General features: G+C 38.0%; 1 protein-coding gene across 8 annotated transcripts in view; it reads right to left on the bottom strand.

The window, feature by feature from the left end:
• LOC126279069 (E3 ubiquitin-protein ligase HECTD1) overlaps nt 1–24,621 on the bottom strand; it is a 311,851-nt gene that overhangs the window by 13,721 nt on the left and 273,509 nt on the right. For all 8 annotated transcript variants that reach the window (XM_049979517.1, XM_049979523.1, XM_049979518.1 and 5 more), the window contains 3 exons: nt 11,038–11,277; nt 3,350–3,627; nt 2,019–2,292 (listed from right to left, as the gene is read on the bottom strand). In XM_049979517.1, the coding sequence (XP_049835474.1) occupies nt 2,019–2,292; nt 3,350–3,627; nt 11,038–11,277 (792 nt within the window). The remainder of the gene's footprint in view (nt 1–2,018; nt 2,293–3,349; nt 3,628–11,037; nt 11,278–24,621) is intronic.

The raw sequence follows: 24,621 nt of genomic DNA, 5'->3' as shown, positions 1-24,621 counted from the left end.
CACGTGTCATCTTTACGTTAGGTAGTAGTCTATCTTTTTATTACATTGTTAATATTTCAACCTGGAGTTTCCATTGTTTGACTTTGAATAATAATAATAATAATAATAATAATAATAATAATAATAATAGGAAATAAAGAATACCCCAGAAGACATGACAATGTAGCAAAAATAATATGTCAACAACTTGCCATACAACATAAACTAATAAAACAACACGTTCCCACATACAAGTATGCACCACAAAATGTACTGGAGAATGATGAATACAAATTATACTGGAACAGAACCATTATAACAGATAAAACAACACCACATAACAAACCTGACATCATACTCACCAATAAGAAGAAGAAATTAACACAACTAATCGAAATAGCCATACCCAATACAACAAAAATACAGAAGAAAACAGGAGAAAAAATTGAAAAATCCATCCAACTGGCTGAGGAAGTCTAGGACACGGGGCATCAGGATAATGTTGACATTATATCAATTATACTATCAACTACCAGAGTCATACCACACAATATCCACCAGTACATCAACACAATACAGCTACTTCCAAACGTATATATACAACTACAGAAATCTGTAATTATTGATATATGTTCAATTACCCGAAAGTTCCTAAATGCAATATAACACATACCGTACAGTTAAAAGAAAGTCATGCTTCATTAAGGTCCACATAACTTTCCATTTTTAACCAAACATAACGTCTTGAGAAAGGAAAGAAATAATAACAATAATGCAAGCAACAATACCATCCTAGAAATAAGTACAGCACAAAATTGCACATAAAACCTACTGTTCATTATGGAATGAATTACCATCTTACTATTTGAATTATTTAATTGTAGAATATTGTAAAAAACTTCTCTGTGCACGCACCTAATGCTGTAATTTGTATTTTGTTGATGTCGCCCATGCGTGTAAAGTAATGTGTTATGTGTACAAAAATTTGAAATCTTTAACTACAATCTGATGGACATTTTTGTCACTCTTACTCTACGCAAACTCGAGACAAAGCTTTTGTTTGAACCTGCTCTACCATCTCTGTTAACCGAAACAGGCATGCCTTCCACATCATCACAAAATAAACCAGAACTGCTCAAATGATAGCTCTACATGTGACCACCTTCATGGCCGAGTTATACTTCCTTACCATCTCCCAATAAACTTAAGCCTTCCATACATTTAGATCTACGTGGTTGTTAAATTTTAAATTACTCAGCCAGGTATGCCTGGATACTTACTCAGCAGTGATTTATTTCAGTGATCGATTGTCGACCACACTTATTTACGTTAAATTACTTTTATTCATGTTGAAAGTCAGCTGCTGCCAATCTTTGCACCAGGTGCTGATTGTATACAAGTCTCCTTGCATATCATAACTATTTCTAATGGTGTCACTTCCCTGTACACAACTTTGTCATCTGCAAAAGTACTGTGTTTGTTTTGTAAGGTGTCTTCAGTCTAGTCACATATCTCGTCTGATTTCTGCATGCACGTTCTGTTTACTAGGTGATATTGTGGAATTGCATCAAATGTTTGCTGAAGGTCAAGAAACATTATCAATTTATGCTCTGTTATTCGAAGTATTTGACAGAAGCAAACTTTGAGTTTACTGCCCTGTTGACAATGAAGTCATAAGAGACCGAGCACAAGCTCAGATTAGGGAGGGATGGGGAACAAAATCAGCCAAGCTCCTACAAAATAACCATCCAGCATTTGTCTGGAGCAATTTAGGGAAAGCACGGGACACTCAGATCTGGATGGCCAGATAGAGATTTGAACCGCTGTCCTCCCAAATGCGAGTCCAGTGTGTTAACTGCGACACCTGACGCAGTTACTACTATTTGCTTTTCTAACTTTCTAATGCCAGCAAATCTATGTGCAAATCAAAGGAAAATGCCCAACTTTATTTTTTGTTTTCTGCTACTGAACTAACAGGAGTAAAGCAACAAATTTTAGGATTTTTACAAGACGGTAGCATTAAGACTTGATCCACTCACCTCTACATCGGCACCATCACGAACGAGATCTATGGCAGTAAAACCAAAGTCACGGGAACCTGGAAGATACTGAAATGTAAGAGCAAGGTCTTCTAGTCTTACTCCACCACACAGTGCAAGGTTCGCTACTTGGTGGGCACGTGCCTCTGGAGACAATGTATTATCTTGCATTATCCGTGCTTTACGTATCGATAATTCACTTAGTTGCGACAGAAACTTTCCACGTTCGGGATCGACAACTGCTAAATCCTCAGGGCCCAGTATGTTGTGGAACCTGCAGCAAAAATACAGTAAAATATTACAAAAGTGCAAATCAGAAGTTCAGACTTAAAACATGAGACTTCACTATTTTCCAGGGAACTAGAACAAATTAACAATATTGGAGTATCTCAGAAAGCAGATATTACATGTGACTATGGATTAACGTAAGGTTAATTTAAAGGGAATGAATTAACACACTCTGTATGTATTAGTTATAATAAAAAACCTCCAATTAAATCAATTATTTCTGTACAACTTCATGTTTGTGTGTCTAGTCACTGACACATTTCCTATATGTGATGAGCAGTTGCCTTAGCATGTGACGTAATTGATTATGTTTCAGATCAACTTTTTATATTTAAACTTGAGGGCATTAGATATGTATGTGACTTACTGATTACTGGAAACAGCTTAAAGGAAAAATTAGTGATTCAGAAAGATGATCCATAGTATTTGTTCATCAGCTATTTTGCTTCCTGACTTGCAACTAGTATCACGACAATAGCCCTAATTCAAACAGTGAAAATTTATAACACAGCTTTTTTTATCCTAAATGGATGGACACCTTAGTACTCAATGCTGCATCTATTTTGTAAAAAATGACTTACCTATGCATAGATGTCAATAGTCACAGAAAAGGTGACAAAAACAGCTAAATTGGTTAATAGATTATTATTTTTCTGTCTTATGTATCCTCCAAGACAAAAAGTTTACATAGGATAGGCTACGCGAAACAGTACTCTAATTGGTCGGGAAATTTTACAAAATCCTAGGATGGGTAAAGGTTACTATTTTACCACTTCCTAACAATGCTTTAATAATGAGATGATAAGACACAATTAAATACAAACCAGCAACTTTGTTATGTAAGAAGACCCACATAAAAGTCACTAACCAGTTGGTATATCAGTTCCAAAATTCTCATGCCAGCCATATTTTATATAAGTAGTGTGCACTTAATGTTACCAGTTAGACTTACTTTGTAACAAACAGGCTAAGTTTTAGTAGAATCACACGACTTCCAAGACATTAACAGGCGATACCAAAATGTAATGTTGCTGGAGGCTTACCACGGTCTACTTTCTGTGATGAACATTGGTTTTGGAGGATCCAGTTCCAACTCCTTTTCACTCTCTTCAGAAAGTAGAGATGATGTCATTGGATCGTCATCTGAGGGTCGTATATTCGAACTAGGCCCAATGCCGCTTACCAGATCGCCTCCACACATCAACTTCAGGAAAGGCTGTGACAGTGGCAGGTCAACAAGTCGATTGTCCTGTAGCACTTTAGCCAAGAACACACCCAAAAACCAGAAGTACTTCGTTGCACGATCACATGCTGCTGAGTCCTGTCAACAATTTAAAAGTGTTGGAATATCTTCTCAGTACGAACAGCTATCTGTAAAATCAAATCTAAATCTTACAGTAATTTAATCATGAGCAAGAACTGGTAAAAAACTGTTCTATGAAAAACATCATTAGTAAAAGTAAATCTGAATTAAGAAAATTTAATTCTATAACAGAAGCCATATTTTCTTTCATAAATGATGTTTTGAATGCATGTAAAATATGTTTTGCCAGCTGGTATACTCCTTGATCTGTCTAAAGCATCTGAATGTGCTGCTCACAGGATTCTTCTTGAGAAAGGAAGTCGTCATGCAGTAAGAGGACAGGGGGTAAGTGGCTAAAACTTTATCTACGGAGCATGCAGCAAAACGCTGTTCCAGATTTAGACAAGGAACAGGCAGTGAGGGTAATCTGCTATGGAATGGTACATTATTGAGTCCCACAACTGTCTTTGGTACCTCATCATATTTCATATACATCAATGATGTATCTTTCTCTCATAATAAAGCAAGCGACTCCAAGAAGGTTTGCTGCTGATATGAGCATTAAGATAGACAACACACTGTTTACTTAGGGGGAGGGGGTGGGGTGGGGGTGTAGAACGTCAAACGAGCCGACTTGGAGCAGGAGAGGCATCTCAGGACATTTTAATTTCCAGTGTCTATACTTCTACAAATAAATTCATAAAACTTTGTCAGCATCACCACCACGAAGGATTCAGGGTTCACACCCATTGCAGTGGAAGTTCGAAAACATAACAAAATAAATTTTTTTTTACCTGCGAAATTCCATCATTTTTCACTTGCTAATAGCTGCGTTTGTTGCTACAGGTACACTTTTACTTCATAAGTTAGAGAGATTCTCCGATGAATTTTGCACAGCATACATGCCATGAATATGAATAGTATGAAACTTTAGAATTTATTTAAGTTATGAAAAAACGAATTAACTGTTATCCCATGTAGGCTTTCACGGCTGGCGTCTTCATCAGTAAACACTTCCGGGTTAAATTGCCGTGGTCGATCTGTAGAACTACTACTCCCTGACGTTTCGTTCTCAACTACGGAGATGGTTGAACCTCGGAAGATTTTCTCCGTAGTTGAGAACGAAACGTCAGGGAGAAGAAGTTCTACAGATCGACCACGGCAATTTAGCCCGGAAGTGTTTACTGTTGAATTACCTGTTACATTTTAAACTTCATGTTTAGAAGGGAAAAAAAAACACAAATTTTATAGTTAATTACCTCAATTTTTACCACAGTTTTTAAAGATTCATAAAATTCTAGAGTTTCATACACCTTTAAGTATGGTTTGCATACTGTGCAAATTTCATCGAAGAATCTCTCTTACTTATGAAGAAAAGTGTACCTATAGCAACAAATGCTGCCATTAGTAAGTGAAAAAAATAGGATGAAATTTCACAAGTAAAAAAAAATAGTTCGTTATGTTTTAGAACTTCCACTGCTATGAGTGTGAATTCTGAATCCTTCCTGGTCATGCTGACAAAGTTTTATGAATTTATTTGTAAAAGTATAGACACCAGAAATTACAATGTCCTGTGGTGCCTCTCTTGCTACAAGTCATCCGTTTGATGTCCTAACCCCCCTTAGTGAAAAACCACTCTAGTTGCCATTGAAAACTTTATTGAGACCACTTCCAGTTTTTGTCTTTATATTAGGCCATTATCAAGTGGCTCACTCACTCACTCTCTCTCTCTCTCTCTCTCTCTTTCTGACAGAACATGAAAAACCGAGGTTTACAAATGTTGACTCAATAAAACCCTCACCAGCACCTGGAAGAGTTTTTCATTAATTAAACAGTCGCAAAATCAGCATAAGGAGAAACTTATAACAAAATAATATCTGACACCCTAAAGACTAATGCTAATCAGCTGCTTGCAAATATTCTGAACTGCTTCACAAGAAATTCTTTAGCAATAAAACTCAGCAAAACAAACTACATCCAGACTCATTCTGACCACAAAAGCTCTCAAAGGGCATTTCTAATGCACATGAAGGCTATCAGCTACAGACAGTATATAGTTAAAAAATCTTACTCTTTATTACTAATTCAGGAGAGCCCTGATAGAGGTTACAAACAGCTTCTTTAACAGCTGCAAAAAAACTGGTGGTTACAAGAGGAATAAGAAGAAATTAACTGCATCATTAGCAGTTCCAACTAAATATAATTCTGAGTTATAAGGTTCAACTAACCCCTGGCACCTGGAATTAAAAATGAGAAACTAGCACTCTAAGGATTTTTACCTTCTAAAAAGCCCAACTTCTTGGTGTGACACAGTCTTTTCCAATACTGTGTCGATTAGAGGTTAAATGAAGGACTGCATGTAGTTGGTGCCTGACTTAGCCAGCTCTCACCTACGGTAACTGTCCGCCATGGTGTCTAGGTCAGCTTAAACAGCCACCCTTCAGGAACAGATGTGCTGACTCCTAATCACACATAAGTAGATGGATGCATGGTTTTATGGTGTGGCCAGAGACCTATTGCTGATGTCTGTCAATTTACCAGATGATCCGAAGCTCTCAGTGCACCACCTGGGACTCTGCATCTATAATTTACATTCCCGGGTGGCTGTGAGGGTTTGAGTGCTGCCTACTTTGACCCACACATTGTAACTCATTAAAGTTGTGGCTGGCACCTCTGGCTATGGTGATAGCTCATTGTATAATATGCTTAGGTGTCCAAACAAATAGCAGGCTTACTGGGAAAAATCGCATTTCCGAAATACTGAATGGGCTGTGCATAGCAGCATTTGCCATTAAGAAAATTTCCAGTATTGGATATACCAGGATATCAAAGTCTGCCTACTTTGGTTATTTTCACATGTATTGAGGTACGGCTTTTTGGGGAATTCACTATAAAAAAAGCATTTGTTATACAGTAAAACATCATCACAATTGTGTGTTGAGTGCCTCCCAGGATCTTCTGCCATAATCTTTTTAAACATGTAGGGATACTGACCATGTCATCACAATAGATCTATTTAATCATGACCACCGTAAATGACAATTCTCCTTACTATGTGCTATGTTTCACTTGTTTCAATGACAACACGAGATGGAACTATGATCTATACTGTAACATTCAGAATTTGTCAAGTGCAGAAAGGAGTAAACTACAACAGTACCAAAACCTTAATACCACTTGGAAGTCAACTGAAAGAGTTCTTGTTTCGAAACAATTTAATATTCTCTAGAGCAGTGTGTTTTTAATAGAGGCAGAAAGGCCATTTCCCACATATTTCTGTTTCCTGTTCCTATGCTAAAACATTATAGTAATGTTCTACAATACAACAGTGTTGTCACCTCAATAAGACAGCTGTAAAAGTTTGTATCTCCATTGTCACAAACATTTGGCTGTTTATTCATAGTATGTTGCAATTCCTGAAGTTGTGTTTGCTATGGGACCCGAGAACATGGCTGTTTTTTTCTGAACACACAGCAGATTTCACCTCTATTCAGATGTGATAATGTTACAATGTTTCTTGCTTCCAAACGAATCATCTACCTGCCGGTCTCTCATTGGTTGCACAGAACCAGCAGATGATACGCCCCCAATTGTTCCAGTCGTATCTCAAGTTAAGTAATGACAATGTTGCTCCACAAAACATGTAAGTACGCCACTGGCATCCACCTAGACTTTTAGCATCTCATTCAGAAATTTATGCTATTGTTCAGTATTTGTCCGATTTTAAAGTCAATTCGATTCTGGGTGCAAATGGATTCGGGCAAACTGCAGTTTTAAACAAAGTAGATGTTAATAAAAAGCCGAAGTAAGCAGTTTACATTCCCATTGTTGGCGTGTACAACAAAATTTCTGCCTGTTCAAAACTACCCTTCCTGCACTAATCATAGTTCTCAGCCTAAATGGATCACTGCCCCCCCCCTCCACTTTCTGTACTGCTGTGCTTGAGCAACAGTGAAACATGGAAGGCAATATCTTCTAGGGTTTCAGTCGCATGTACAAATAGCAACTAATACACAAATAAAAGATCACAATCACTGTTCAGTATGATGATCACACTTTCGCTCATCCCACAATGTAGTGACGTCTATTGGTACTGTTTCTACAAGGGTCTTTCCACTGTAGTTTATTCTCGTGACAATAATTACAGGCAGTTTCATATGATTTTACTTCATTTGTTAGACATTTTATTCTGGATTAATTTTCCTTCTTATTTTATCTGAGTGTCATCATCTTCTTGTAAAACTGGTGACGATTTTCTCCAGTATTCTAATGTGTGTACAACCGAATTTCTCATTTGCAACCCATTTTGTAAATCACTAGTTTCTCATAACCAAATAAAATAATGAGTTGTGTTCAGAATCATGTTATAGTTTTTAGAGGATACTACTTTTGCCCTTGAATGTTACCTTTACTTAACCCTCAAGCAGTGTATAAAGTGTGCCAATAATTAATAACATTGTTTTGTACCATTCCGTTGCTGTTTTACAATCGCAAGCACTTACCTATTCCTTTGCTATTGCTTCAGCTAGCACAGTAATATTTTATGTTCTCATACGCCCAGATGAGCAACAGTAATTTAAAATAAACAGTGAGATAGGTGAGAAAAAATTCACCATCCGTTGTAGGAAACAACCCAGATTCCAAGCTAGTGGCACAACACAATCCCACAATGGGGCAGTTATCTACAAGATAATTGATATTCAAATAAGCAGCTGGCAAAGGTTTGGTGAAACTGTGCTGTTTAATGCCTCGATTTGGTCATTACTGTGGGGGTAACACTTGCATGCAGAACAGAATGACATGGTTATTGTTTAATTACACCATTATTTAGCTCACATAATGTAAGTTTATTTTATCATTGTCTAGTTAAATTATGATTAGATTTTGATTATGATCATATGTGTTTACATTGGTAACACAAAGACAGCTATTCCATACATATGCACAAAATGTACCACACACCAGCTTGTGTCACAAAAAATTGGGCGCCAGCTTGAGGGTTATAAAGCAGCATAAACATATCCATACATGTATGAGAACATTTATTGCACACCTGTTCAAATATGACAAAAGTTTGAAAGGCGTCAGAATTTAATGTTATTTCCTCTTGGGTTTCACAAAATTGTTAATTTTTAAGCAGAGCATGATATTGTTGTAGTGGTTATTTCATAGTTTCTCATGTATCCCTCTTACTAGCACAGAGAATCAAATGTCACATTCTAACACAGCTGACATTGTATCAAGTGCTTTGGCATATTGGAAAATCTCGAGCCTATTTGAACACCAGTATTGATTGATACACCCTGTTCAAAATAAATTTGTGCAAAACCTCAACAGTGAAAGCTTCATCTATACATGTAAGATGATTCCCATATTAATCTATAAAACAATGTAAAAATGTTCACTTAAGCAGCAATAGTTTAATCTGCCAATATACACTCCTGGAAATGGAAAAAAGAACACATTGACACCAGTGTGTCAGACCCACCATACTTGCTCCGGACACTGCGAGAGGGCTGTACAAGCAATGATCACACGCACGGCACAGCGGACACACCAGGAACCGCGGTGTTGGCAGTCAAATGGCGCTAGCTGCACAGCATTTGTGCACAGCCGCCGTCAGTGTCAGCCAGTTTGCCGTGGCATACGGAGCTCCATCGCAGTCTTTAACACTGGTAGCATGCCGCGACAGTGTGGACGTGAACCGTATATGCATGGGCATGCGGGAGGCCGGGTGGACGTACCGCCGAATTGCTCAACACGTGGAGCGTGAGGTCTCCACAGTACATCGATGTTGTCGCCAGTGGTCGGCGGAAGGTGCACGTGCCCGTCGACCTGGGACCAGACCGCAGCGACGCACGGATGCACGCCAAGACCGTAGGATCCTACGCAGTGCCGTAGGGGACCGCACTGCCACTTCCCAGCAAATTAGGGACACTGTTGCTCCTGGGGTATCGGCGAGGACCATTCGCAACCGTCTCCATGAAGCTGGGCTACGGTCCCGCACACCGTTAGGCCGTCTTCCGCTCACGCCCCAACATCGTGCAGCCCGCCTCCAGTGGTGTCGCGACAGGCGTGAATGGAGGGACGAACGGAAACGTGTTGTCTTCAGCGATGAGAGTCGCTTCTGCCTTGGTGCCAATGATGGTCGTATGCATGTTTGGCGCCGTGCAGGTGAGTGCCACAATCAGGACTGCATACGACCCAGGCACACAGGGCCAACACCCGGCATCGTGGTGTGGGGAGCGATCTCCTACACTGGCCGTACACCTCTCGTGATCGTCGAGGGGACACTGAATAGTGCACGATACATCCAAACCGTCATCGAACCCATCGTTCTACCATTCCTAGACCGGCAAGGGAACTTGCTGTTCCAACAGGACAATGCACGTCCGCATGTATCCCGTGCCACCCAACGTGCTCTAGAAGGTGTAAGTCAACTACCCTGGCCAGCAAGATCTCCGGATCTGTCCCCCATTGAGCATGTTTGGGACTGGATGAAGCGTTGTCTCACGCGGTCTGCACGTCCAGCACGAACGCTGGTCCAACTGAGGCGCCAGGTGGAAATGGCATGGCAAGCCGTTCCACAGGACTACATCCAGCATCTCTACGATCGTCTCCATGGGAGAATAGCAGCCTGCATTTCTGCGAAAGGTGGATATACACTGTACTAGTGCCGACATTGTGCATGCTCTGTTGCCTGTGTCTATGTGCCTGTGGTTCTGTCAGTGTGATCATGTGATGTATCTGCCCCAGGAATGTGTCAATAAAGTTTCCCCTTCCTGGGACAAGGGATTCACGGTGTTCTTATTTCAATTTCCAGGAGTGTAAGATCAATCCATATTTTTCAAAAGATAAATTTGGGAAAAAAAACTCTTCATATAATTGCGTAAATACGGTAAATTAATGGAACGTGAATGACATGCATGTAAAAAATTACATATTTTCATTCACTTCATATCTTTGTGCAATATTCTCTTACCACAGTTCTTGTACATGAAGAAGGAACGCATAGACAGAAGCTTTCCAAGTAAACAGAACTATTTGCTGTGCTAAAACTAAAGTTTTTGGAAAATTATATGCAAGAAAAGATGCCAGTGAATCTCAGATGTGGAATGGAATTGTCTACAGCTGTTCTCAACCAGGCTTTCCTTATCTCTGTGTCAAAGAACTGTTCATTTTGAAAGTTTGGGGTGGTTTGGTCTGCACCTAAGTTGATTTGCATACCTCTACCAAGGTAGTGCCACATTAATTCAACCTTAACAAAATGCAAAAATATACCACAATTTCGATTTTTGAAGCGGATAAAAAGGGGCGGGGTGAGAATAAAATTATAGCACTGCTTACTTCCGTTAGACTTCAATGAACTTATGCTAAATTCAGTTACTTATTGTTATAAACAAAAAGAAAATATTGTCTTTTCCATACTTGAGGTAATGGTGCTGGGAAGAGACCTGAAGATCTCCGTACATAAAAGCCCGGCGGTCGTGCTACACCACCGAGATCTGCGACAGCTGTGTCATACACTGCACTGTCTGAGGCCTCTGTGTCTATAGCTTCATCACACAGCCACAGCCCCAAGTCACAGCGCTGAAGTTCTGCACCTACCAAAGCATAAAATTCCAGAGTTGGGCCCAGACCTGTGCCCTCTTCACCCTGGAACTCAACCTGCAAAAAATTACAAAAGCATTTATCAGAAAACACAAGATGCCATCCAGGAAACAAAATGCACTTGCCCCCGAGTTTCTCTTGGTTGACAAAGGTATCAAAAACTTATTCTAATTTTACTGTCTCATACCAACGTATTTACATTGCAGTTAAAGCAACAATACATATCTATGACATAAAAAAATATGGAAAGGGTAGAGTGCTACACTCAATAAAGATGACATGTTGAGTTACAGACAGGCACAATGAAGAGAATGTTACACACAAAGCTGTTGGCCAGTGTGTGTGTGTGTGTGTGTGTGTGTGTGTGTGTGTGTGTGTGTGTGTGTGTGTGTGTCCAGTCTAGCTTGTGCATGTGTTTTTCTTTTCTGATGAAGGCTTTGACCAAACGCTTAATGCGTAACAGTCTTTTCGTTGTGTCTGCTGGCAACTTAACATGCAGTCTTTACGGTGAGCAGTAATCCGTCATTTCCAACCTGGACTTCCCATTGTTTGTTTCCTGTATCCTGTAATGTAATTTATTCACTTATAAATCATATTTTGTGAATCCCATCACGATGAAGATACTTGCAAAATAAAAACAAATAATATCAGTGAAGAGAGAGCAGAAGAAATTTTCACCTTAAAGAGAAATGTTGAGGAACAGATGCTACAATAACAGCAAGAGCAAAAGGATGAGTAAATCGTCCTGATAAACCAATATTAAAATCTCTTCAACAGCAATACAGGAAGAGGGTGACACACACCTCAGCTTCTCATGAAAACAAATAGTGTGATTATACTTTTTGCCTATAACTGTGTATGCTTTCTCAGCCATTTTCCTTGAGATCAAGAGTTTTTCTTCCTAATACATATTAGCACTGTCTAATTTCCCACACATCTTTTCCCAAAATCTGAGTACCTTTGCTGGTTTCTCCTTCCACAGTACTTTCTGTTTAGTGTGATTTGTGTACTGCTCTTTAATGTAGGTATCTTGTGTGTGACATGAGTTGCCATTCATCCATCTATCCTGAATCCTTTCACTGTGGAATGGAAACTGCTTTTTTTGTACAGGTTTACCCTTTCTGTCCCCTTATCTCTTCCCTAATATGCAATGGCTAAAAAAGTATACTGACTGACTTATTCAAGTGGTTGAGTTTGAAGGTTTTTTGATCCAACAAACAGAAACAACAGGGCATGGTCACTCCTTCCTATTTTGGTTTCGTGTTCCCATTATATGTTTAGCTTGATTTGAATACGGAATTCAAAAGCCAGTTGAGAACACACACTCGCTGCTCTTCTTTGTCTACAAGCTGAACAAGCTTTAGCACTTGCTTTTGCAGCCACTAGCTATTGAATGGAAGAGATAATAGAATATGTTTTGCACTTAATTAACTTTTAGACTGTACAGCTCAATTGCAGGTACTGGTTCTCCAATTTCTATGCTGCATTTGTATCAAGCTGTTGCACATGTTATGATATTTTTACCACCACAGCAGAATAACGTGAAACTGAAGGTAGATTTAGAACTTTTTAAGCCTCTTGCACTGCAGAATACAAGATAAATCATTTTTTTATATATAATTCTGTCTACTACAAACAGGTAGGATACACATCCACCTCAAACAGGACATTTGAAGCCAGTTATCAGATACTTTTGCAGGTGACCATGTTGTTGTTGTTGTTGTGTTCTTCAGTCCACAGACTGGTTTGAAGCAGCTCTCCATGCTACTCTATCCTCTGCAAGCCTCTTCCTCTCCAAATAACTACTGCAACCTACATCCTTCTGAATTTGCTTACTGTGTTCATCTCTTGGTCTCCCACCACAATTTTTATCCCCCACACTTCCCTCCAGTACTAAATTGGTCACACCTTGATGCCTCAGAATGTGTCCTACCAATTGATCCCTTCTTCTAGTCACGTTGTGGCACAAATTTCTCTTCTCCCCAATTCTCTTCAGCACCTCCTCATTAGTTACATGATTTACCCATCTGATCTACAGGATTCTTCTGTAGCACCACACTTCAAATGCTTCTACTGTCTTCTTGTCTAAACTATTCATCATCCACATTTCACACCCATACACGGCTACACTCTATACAAATACTTTTAAGGAAAGACTTCCTGACGCTTAAAATCTATACTCTATGTTAAGAAAATTGTTTCTGAAGAAGAGAAATTTGTTGTCATTGCCAGTCTATATTTTATATCCTCCCTTCTTCAACCATCATCAGTTATTTTGCTCCCCAAATAGCAAAACTCATCTACTACTTTCAAGTGTCATTTCCTAATCTAATTCCCCCTCACCATCACCCGATTTAATTCGATTACATTTCAATATCCTTGTTTTGGCTTTGTTGATGTTCACCTTACATCCTCCTGTCAAGACACTGTCCATTCCAGTCAACTGCTGTTCCAAGTCCTCTGCTGTCTCTGACAGAATTACAATGTCATTGGCAAACCTCAAAGTTTTTATTTCTTCTCCAAGGATTTTATTTCCTACTCCAAATTTTTGTTTTGTTTCTTTTACTGCTTGCTCAATATACAGACTGAGTAACATCAGTGATGGGCTACAAACCTGTCTCACTCCCTTCCCAACCACTGCTTCCCTTTCATGCCCCTCCACTATTATAACTGCAGTCTGGTTTCTGTACAAATTGTAAATAGCCTTTCGCTCCCTGTGTTTGACCCCTGCCACCTTCAAAATTTGAAAGGGAGTATTCCAGTCACCATTGTCAAAAGCATAGGTTTGCCTTTCCTTAATCTGTCTTCTAAATTAAGTTCTAGGGTGAGTATAGCCTTGCGTGTTACAACATTTCTACGGAATCCAAACTGATCTTCCCCGAGGGCTGCTTCCACCAGTTTTTCCATTCATCTGTAAAGAATTTGCGCTAGTATTTTGCACATGTGACTTGTTAAACTGACAGTTCGGTAATTTTCACATTTGTCAACACCTGCTTTCTTTGGAATTGGAATTATTATATTCTTCTTGAGGGTATTTTGCTTGTTTCATACATCTTACTCACCAGCTGGAAGAGTTTCGCCATGGCTAGCTCTCCCAAAGCTATCAGTAGCTCTAACGGAATGTTGTCTATGCCTGCGACCAACACTACATTTACACTTTTTGAGCAGCCTACACTCACTTAAATGTCACTGGCATTCGAAGCATCACCAAGGGTTTGGTAAGTAGGGCTCTATTGGCATATGAAAGAAACCTGTTATGATGGATAATCAGTGTACCCTCACTAATGTACAACACATTCCACATAAGAGGTACCCATTACACAAATACTATCTGTTGATCACAAAGCATAGTGATGCAACAGCAACTTGTAGCTGAAATGTAGCGTGAACTGATACTTTGTACATGTGGACATTAAGTGTAGGACAAATAAAAGGTCAATGAAATTGGTTTCTTTCACATAATTATTATTCATGAGGTATTTGTGTAGGGAGTTAACAAAAACATGGAAACACCACAAGAAAGTGTAACATGCAATAAGCAACATAGACCAAGTATTTTCTCAAATTTACGATTGTATTTGAAATGTTTTAAACTCCGACTGTACAGAAGTATATGTCATTTTTTAAACAACTTACCGCAATTCAGCCAGGTAATTCTATGTATTGATCATAGTATGAATATATCTTTACTGATGTACTTTGGAACAATAATGGGGGTGTTTGGCTTGTGTGTGTGTGTGTGTGTGTGTGTGTGTGTGTGTGTGTGTGTGTAAGCATCTAGAACTATTAAAGATGAAAATTATGTACTAATCAGTTTTGTCATCCACATAATTCTACAAACACATCAAACTATAGGGCTTCCAGACCTACAAGAGAACCTGGCTTCTAGACCTAAGAAATTCAAGCAATGGATTTAAAGAGATCTTCAGGAAGCAAGATGAGTATTTTTTCTTTAAAACTACCACTAGACCTGGGTAACAATATTTAATTACTCTATGAACAATTATTACAATTAGCAGTCATCCAAAGCGCGTAATAAAGGAGGTCTTAAAAAAAAGGCATGCCTGAATCAATGCTGGCAACGTCTGCTTGTTTTGCGATTGAATTTCACTACGAATAACAGCTATGCAATGTCCTCATCACGTTGCAAGTACGAATCATAGTCAGAACAGCGTTCTGATTAGCTGAGAACGCATTATGTTAGAGCTAAGTGAATTTGAACTAGGGGCTTCTGCGGTGTGTGTTTTTGAAACGAATGGAGCAGAAGTGTTTATGTTTCGAGAGCCTCTGTACGGAAGATCTATACTGCATATGGGGAAAACAGAAAATCATCATCTGCTAAGTCACAAAGTGCACACAAATGTGCAATGACTGATCTAGCTACAAAACATGGACTATGGAGCAATGGAAGAAAAGTGATATTACCGGATGAGTCTTGTTTCACAATGCTGCAAATTCTGGTCAGATTTACGTACTAAGAGTGAAACATGACAGATTTGGCTATAATTTGGGCAGCTACCGTATTTACTCGAATCTAAGCCACACTTTTTTTCCGGTTTTTGTAATTCAAAAAACTGTCTGCGGCTCAGAATCAAGTGCAAAGTAAGCGGAAGTTCTGAAAAATGTTGGTAGGTGCCGCCACAACTAACTACTTCTGCCGTCGAATATATGAAGCGCTAAACAGGCATGCTTTGCAGGCACAAAGATGAATACTGGTGCCAAAACCTCTGCGCCAGAAAAAAAATAAATGGTGTGTGTGTGTGTGTGTGTGTGTGTGTGTGTGTGTGTGTGTGTGTGTGTGTGTGTGTGTGTTTTTAAGACGAGTTTCGACCACTGCATTTTCATACATTATCCAATGAAGTACATACAAATTCCGTATTGTTCATCTTCAAATGTAGCAGCATTTCAATGTATTACGAAAATTCTACTGGCAAGACTGTTTGGGATGTTTGTCAATATGGCCAATTCTACGTTCTGAAGTTTTTCCTACCTGTCAGAAGAGATGGTTGCTAATAGGAACTTTAATGAATTGTGAATCACATGCATTATTCTCTTGACCATAAGAATAATATGAATATAAACATTTTGCCATGTATTCTTTTGTGTTTCCTGCTATCTCATTTACATCCTGTCTGCCTAATAAACTACGAAACTAGGGTGAGACAACAGCAAACGCGGGAGAATATACATATCACGTCATGTTTATATTCATATTATTCTTAAGCCTAATAGTGATACAGTCAGAAATGAAGCACGGCAATTGACTAGTTTTTTAAATCTAAGATGACTAATTTCTGTGCAGAATGTAATGTACTAAAGAGGCGTCTGCCAAGATTTTCATGCCATTGTTTCGCTAACGAGACAATTTTTCTTTTTTTATATATAAATTATAAGCGGCAGTAGCGTGCACAAAAGCAAGCCATGCCTCGAGCAGTGACAGGCCGTAAACACTCATTGTCAGAATGCGACAAACAATGCATGACACAGTACAGTAATGCATTTTCAGCTTAGAGTGACGTAAACACCTATAACAAAAAGAACAGCACTTATAAGATCAAAGAAAAATAAGCAATCAATTCAAGTCAGACGAAGCACGTAAAAAAGGAAGAGTACACGTATAAATACGGATGGAGCGCCTGATGCATCATATTACAATGGATCAACTTTGTTTCGATTTGGAGGTGCGGCCTAAAACTTTTCTCCCCCCTTGAATTTCGAGTCTCAAATTTCAGGTGTGGATTAGATTCGGGAAAATTTTTTTTTCCCTTGATTTCGAGTCTCATTTTCAGGTGCGGCTTAAGATTGGAGCAAATACGATATATCACAGTATTTCATGGTTACTCTGCAAGGTAACATTGGTCCCAAGGATTACGAGACCATTTTTGGCTAATCAGGTACATCACATGGTAAAATATTTTTTACCAAATTCAATTGCCTTATTTAGTGTCCGTTTTGGCTGAAATCTTTTTTGCAAATCCAGTGATACTTCAACATTATTTAGTGATTTTCATTGCAAAATTCATGTTTCTTTCAGCCAAAGTTATCTTTTTGGGAAATTAAGTGACTGTTTTCTTGCCCTGTTCATTTTTTTATCAATTTCAGTGATATTGTTTTTGCAAATTTGCTTCTGTTATTTGTGAAATTTTGTCTTATTATTTGCCAAATTCAGTATTATTTTGCACCCATTTTTTTTTGGTGCAAAATTACGAGTTATCTTCTGGAAAATTCATTGTTTTTTCCCAGTTCAGTATTATTTTTTGACAAATTCAGTTTGGTTTTGACAAGTTTGGTATTGTTTTTGTCTAATCCACCATTGGTTTTCCCCGTTCTTTGTCATTTTCGGTGCCACATTCGTCGTAACATCAAAGTTTGTTGCAAGCAAACTGAACCGTCATTTTTAAGATTATACAGGAACATCAGCCTTGAGGAGATCAGAAGTCAAATTGCATTAACATTCAATAACTATCAATCAGTAAGCTATATTAGTAACAGGCTGTCCTCAAGTTTGTAACAGTCTTATGTTGCAAAATTACAAACATAGTGATATCGCCAATAAATTGCATTTTCATATTATTTCGCCAAAAACTGCAAAAGACATTATTTTTTGCATTATCGCTTTCACGAAATAATCTTGTTCCTAATGATACTGTGTTCAAAGATGACATGGACCACAGTCCACACAGCTCGCATTGTCCAGGACTGGTTTTGTAAGCACGAGGATGAATTCTCAATTTTCCACTGGTTACTAGAGTCAACATATCTCATTACTGTTGAGCTTTTGTGGTCTCCTTAGGGGGAGGAGGAAGCACTATTGCTATCCACCTCCATCATTGTTATGTGTACTTACCAATATTTTGCATGAAGATTGGTATAAGATTCCATTAAAACCATAGAGGATTTCCTTTACTCATTCTGAGATGACGAAGCAGTTTTGAATGTCAATTGTTTCCCTATACCATATTAGGCTTTCTAATGTGCTGTGCTTTTGGCATTTCTCTGTCTTTGTCCATCGCTGCATATTAGTGCAAATATAGTGACTATTTTTCTCATTAACAATAAATTGCAGAATGATCAATGACCAAAACTGCAATTTTGGCTGCTTGTATGTGCAGTTAGTACGTAAGGATTACTGCTGATGATACAATATGGGCGCTTTTTGCATTTTTGTTTACCTCAAATTTAATGTTAACGTGAGATACAGGTAGACTCAGCAATCTGTCAGGCTTCGTTATTAAACTTTTAGGAGACGATACTGTTCGTATGTTTGATGAGATTAGGAAAGTATATTAATCACAGGAAAGTTTTACTACTTTATATACAGACAACAGCCCAGAAGCTCCAGAAATGAATTCTTTTGGCAGCAGTGAAAGCGAAGAAGTTGCCAATGGCAAGGTAAGCGTTGGACAGTCTGAGAAACAAGACACTTTACAATGAAAGTGGGGCTAGAAGACATTTCACTGCAAGAAATGAAAGTATTTCTCAATATTACAACAGACAGAATTCATGTGAATTGGTCTAGATTTAATGCCCCATTAAATGATGGAAAAAGTGAAGTACGTTATCACTTCAATTGCTCACAGAGAAGGGAGTTCACACACCAGCTGCAGTGTGGGGATTGCATCAGTGGCCCTGTGAGGAATGGTGATATTATTTATTTGTGAAGATAGACCACACAGAACAGAGATACATATATTGAGCAGTGAGTCACTTAATGCTACTTATGGTGACGATTACATGGAGACTTGTTTGAAAAATTTCTCAAAATCTGTAATCTAGTGTCACCACAGTGAAACACCTATTATCTCCAACTGCTGCAACTGTCCTTTTATTTACATTACTTAGTCACTTCTGAAGGTTTTCAGTTTTGCTTTTGCTCCTCATTATTAAAATTCTAAAAGCCCAAATTGGAAATCTGTACACACCTCAAGCAACTGTGTGGATATAATGGTTTTATGCTGTCTCACTGACTCAAATCACAGAAACATCACAGTAGAGAAAAATTCACTGTAGCTGGACATGGTGATTAGGATGATTTTGGGCATGAATCACACTGTTGATGTAAAGTTTCTTCAATGTATACCACTGTTTTTAATACAGAATATTTAATTCAACCCATTAAAAAAATACTTTAAGGAAATAGTGCATTTACTGTGTTTTACATCTTGTGCTTATCCTCCATTCAAGATAACTTTACACAAAGAGTGGTAGTATTTCCTAAGCAGATGGTTTAAATAGCACATAGAATTCTCACTCTTATGCTATACTTCTATTCATCTTCGCAGTCAAAGATCTCCCCAAAATTAAGAGCCATGTACTAAAATTATGTTTTGTTTTTGTTTTCTGCTACTAGGCAGTGCCAAAGGTTACACCAAAGTTGTAAACACTAGACAATTTCGTATTAATTCACATAAATTCACTTGATGATAGAGATTTAAAACTCTGAAACATGTAATGGAAACATAATAAATTGTGACACGTAACAGTAAACTCTAACCTAAAATGTTCACATTTGCAGTTACCCAATTTTTTTTTTATTTGCACCTTCGAAGCAAATAAGTTTTTCTGTATACTGAGCAACATGTATTTTCTTGTGGTAAAGAGGCCCTTAATGTTATGTTCATTCACGTATTTGGTGTGTATACACAGAAAAAATAAATAAATAAAATAAAAACAAAAAATTCCAAATTTTTCCCAGATCAAGTGAAATTTATCACTGCATTGAGAACTTTTTGACATGGAGGACACAGCATATTATCTTGCATGGAGAGTCATCAGAAGATGCAGAAGTAACCTCGAGTGTGCCCAAGGAAGTGTGTTGGGACCCTCGCTGTTCATGTTTTATATTAATAACTTTACAGACTATATTATTAGAACCTTGGACTGTATGCAGATATGCAGTTACCTGTGATGAAGTGCTATCTGAAGCTGCATAAGTATTCAGTCAGAGCTTGGTAAGTTTACAAGGTGGTGCAAAGATTGGCAAGTTGCTTTAAATGTCCAGAAAATGTAAAACTTGCGTGTGCACATCACAAAATGGAGAAAAAAAGAAAATTAATAAAGACAAAAAAATATAGTATAACAGCAATATTAGTGATTCTAAAAATATGCCTTTCCCCGGTGAAAATACAATATATACTCTGGATGAAAGATATTTTTTTCTGTGTTAAGTGACAGTACACTTTCCTTCAGAGCTGTAAAACTTATCATTCCTTTGTGTGGCAAAGATTTTATACACTCGCAGAACTTCCTGGCACTTAGGAAATGAAGCCCAGCGAAAAACGCCACATTTAGGAAAGATCTTAGACTTTCTCCAAGATATACACTACATATTTTTGTGTGGTGAAAGTATAAATACAACTTCTACCAAATACAGCACAGTAACTTCTCAAGCTCTGAAATTGAGATTGGCTGACAAAAGTGCTTGTGCAAAGCAATCATAGCTCGTCTCGTGTGATCTCACCAGCCAATGATAGCAGATATTAGGAGCACAAGTCAAGTGAGGGAGTCTGCCAATAGCAACATTACTGTTCAGTAGTATGAGCACGCAAATATGAAAAGTTAATGGTTAGTATTAATATATGTAGAGTATAGTTACAAGAAAAGCTAAGCTTTTGCATATAACACTGGTCGTCATAATGTTTTTGCTCCTTTTTCTGAGGGTGTGACACGGTGGATCCTAAGAAAACAAATTAAAATGCAGCAGCTAAATATTTCTGACACTCATGTGATTACAAATTTAATTGCTGTGCACTGAACATTTTGTGAGTTACCTGGCTGAACACACATTCCGTTGAGCATTTTGGCTTTTCAAGATGAGAGTAAAACATTCTAAGATTTGATGTTACTAAGTACTGCATAGACTTTGTCCTAAAACCTTTGACACATTTTCTTTGCAACTTAAGTTTTATTTTGGTGTTATTCTCTTGTTTGTGTTTTATTGTCGCAGGATTATTCTGCAATAGTGGGCTGACGTAAAATTCTTAGGGTATCAGTTCTTACCAGCCAAAATTACAAAAAATTAAGTGCAAACTAAAACAACAACAAAATCTCCAACTTCTAAAAAATTCCCAGGTTTTTCCTGGTTGCTCTAGGGTGTATACACACTGTTATTCTCATACAAATTATATATCTCTAACCAGAAGTATGAACCAGCTACATTGAAGATAAAACATTGCTATAACCATTACTCATAATTTGCCTCCTCACTATCATTGACTTTTACCACTCTGTGTGCAACTCATCTTAGTCAGCAGTTACTAGTGAAATTTCACAAAGCTTATGCTATGTTTGAAACACACATTTTCCCTATACTCTTAACTCCAACTTAATTTTCTTTCACCAAGACACATTGTGCAGCTACCTATAAGGTTTACCTGTATAGAAAAAATGAAAAGTATTAATTCATACAGGGGCCAGTTCAATGCGTCAAGGATATATTAATTAATGTAATCTGAAAGGGCAGCGGAAAAATTTTAAACATTATAGTTGCATCTTCAATTTTTTTTTAACACCACCTCTCTTGTTTTAATGCTTGTAATAGAGCTCTTCTGTTCTCATCTGTCGTGTACAGATGTATCTTGTTCTATATGTGCCTAATAAATAAACGTGGATAGCTCGTGGAAGAAAAGTATTTTATTTCTACCAGTTGCGATAACACCTGTTCCCCCCTGTGTGCGTCATGAACCACCTTCAGGATTCATGGGAATAATCTTCAAGAAGCTGACCACCGTGTCGTCATCGGCATTGTCGTATTATGAGAGATGAGAGGTAATTGTTATTAACTCTTTTAGTGCCAAATACAATCTGATTGTGATCCAGATTTTCGGTGAAATATGCCAGTAATGATCTGATCGTGATACCCTTCTCATTCATTTTTTCCGCACTTGAAGTCAAAGTTGTTAGTATTTCCTAGCCAAGACAGAGAAGAAAGGCTGAAGGCACAGAATATCAATCTTCTTTTCGATTGTCAGTGTGATATGTTGAGTAAAATAAACTTCTCTGGTGTTGTTTATTTACAGAGTATTTCGCAGGAGCATGGCATCATCAAGTAAGTAGTTGCGGTTCGATATGAGTGATTTAGACAACAATATAAGTAGTGGAAGTGAAGATTAATTTGCAGGATTTGCAGAAAGTGAATCGGATTATGAGATGTCCGGTGGAGAAGAGGACTCGTTGTTTTCTTCTTCAAGTGACGATTGTGCGTCAGCAAATGACGACGACGTTCAAACACAACTGAAATGCACTGCAAATACTTTTGTTGAAATACTGGATGAGGCATCAGATAATCTGCCCCCTCCAAGCTTTGTGTATGCAGAAGTACCAGGCCCTAAACATATACCAGCAAACACCACACCAACTGATTTTTTCAGTTTGTTGTTCTCGCAGCAGCTTCTTACGATTATGATGACAGACTAACAGATACACTCGCCAGGTGGTTCAGTCAACGCATTTATCGCCAAATTCGAGAATCAAACAGTGGCAACCAACAACTGTAGCAGAAATGAGGGCTTTCATAGCAGTGATTTTGAATATGGAACTGATAAAAAACCAACAATTTGTAGTTATTGGTCAACTGATGCAAACCTGTTGACACCGTGGTTTTCGCAGTTCTTACATTTTGTAGACAATTTGAAATTTCATCCTCCTGGTCACCCATTATATGATCCAACAGCCAAATTTAAAGTGTTGGTGGATATTGCCAACAATGTTTTCTGTCACTACTACACTCCACACCAGTAAATGAGTGTTGTTTAAAGTCTTGTTGGGACAAAGGCGCACTCACAGCTAATCCAGTATCTTCCCAATAAACATAATCACAGATGGGGAGTCAAATTTTGGATGCTGTGTGATTCAATAGTAAATCACTGCCTAGGGTTTTATGCATGCCATGGTGCAAAAAGTGATGATGACAAAAACGAAATAAAAGAGAATGGCCTGAGATATGCAGTTGTCATGAAACTACTAGCTCTTGGGAGCTACATGCAAAAAGGTTACCATGTGTTTTGCAATAACTTTTTTACATCTATTCCTCTGGCAGAAAAGCTGTATTCAGTCAGCACTTATCTAACAGGAACAATTAGAAGAAACAGAAAATTCCTGCCACGTGGTCTTCTGTTGAATTATGCTGTAGGTCAGCTAAAGTTTTTCAGGAAATCTTTTATATTTCTCAGTGGCTTCAGACAAAAGAAATCACAGAGAAATCCAGTCCTCCTTGTGAGTACATCATCCTCTGCTACATCATCAGAAAAGACAATTCGCAATAGACAGTCAGTCAAGAAACCAAATGTATTTTTGGATTTAATAAGTGTATGGGTGGTATTGACTCCTCTGATATGATGGCATACTGCTATTTAGATGAGAGGAGGACTGTCAAGATGTGGAAGAAGGTAGTGTTCAGCATAATTGCCAGGATGTTACTGAATGCAACAAACCACTGACACGGCTGAAGTTTGACAGCATAGTCATTTGCAAACATTCTCAACAGTGGTTTCAGGCAAGGACTGCAACCACAAGTGCAATAGATATGAATGTACCTGCTTCAACAGTATATGGTGTAGAGACACTTCCTGCGAGAAAGGAACGCTACTGTAATGTTTGTTCTACGAAGGATAAGAAGCGGCATTCACGAACAGTATGTGTTTGTTGCAAGAAAGGACTGCATCCTTCATGTGTTGGTCAGCATGTGTGCAAGTAGTTGTCATAACTGCAACCTCACATTTGTTAGTGATTTATGACTGAAGAACTGGGAACACACTCAGAGCAAAACAATTTTTTGTAATGTTATGTTCTTTTTTATTTTTTCCTTAGTGAAATAAAAAATTTATATTCCTTTATGATGTTTTTGTTAAGGAAACTACAGAGATTCCATATATACCTGAAAGTTTTGAGTATATCATCATCTGATGGGTCTCGGAGTAAACTGAAATCAAAGTTTTAATTTTGTTCGATAAATCCCATCATGAAAATAATTTTTTTTTCTCTGAAAATATGTTCTTTGACAATGTGTATTGCACATATTACTGTAGCCAACAACATTCCCTAAAAATTAAAAAAAATTACATTCTTTTATGCAATAGTTTAGATTTTATTGCAAGTATGGCAGAGGTCTGCATTTTACTGTAAAATCACATGGCACTTTTAACATGATCTCTTGAGAAAATGTCTGGCACTAAAAGGGCTAATAAGAGTTACTTTGTGTTACAAAAGATTGAAAGAGGTACCTATTGTCACATCCTGCATGCTGCTCGTGTAAAGTAGAAAGCTTTCAACAGGAGTAGTTGTTTGTGATATCGTCATCCCCCCCCCCCCCCCCCCCCAATAAATTTTATTTTTATAACACCCAGAATGCAATTTCTGACTTTGTTTTAATATTAAAATCAACCCCATTATTAGTTTCTATAT

This window comes from Schistocerca gregaria, chromosome 6, assembly GCF_023897955.1.
Source record: "Schistocerca gregaria isolate iqSchGreg1 chromosome 6, iqSchGreg1.2, whole genome shotgun sequence".
NCBI classification, from domain to species: domain Eukaryota; kingdom Metazoa; phylum Arthropoda; class Insecta; order Orthoptera; family Acrididae; genus Schistocerca; species Schistocerca gregaria.
This window is presented reverse-complemented; position numbering and strand designations above follow the sequence as displayed.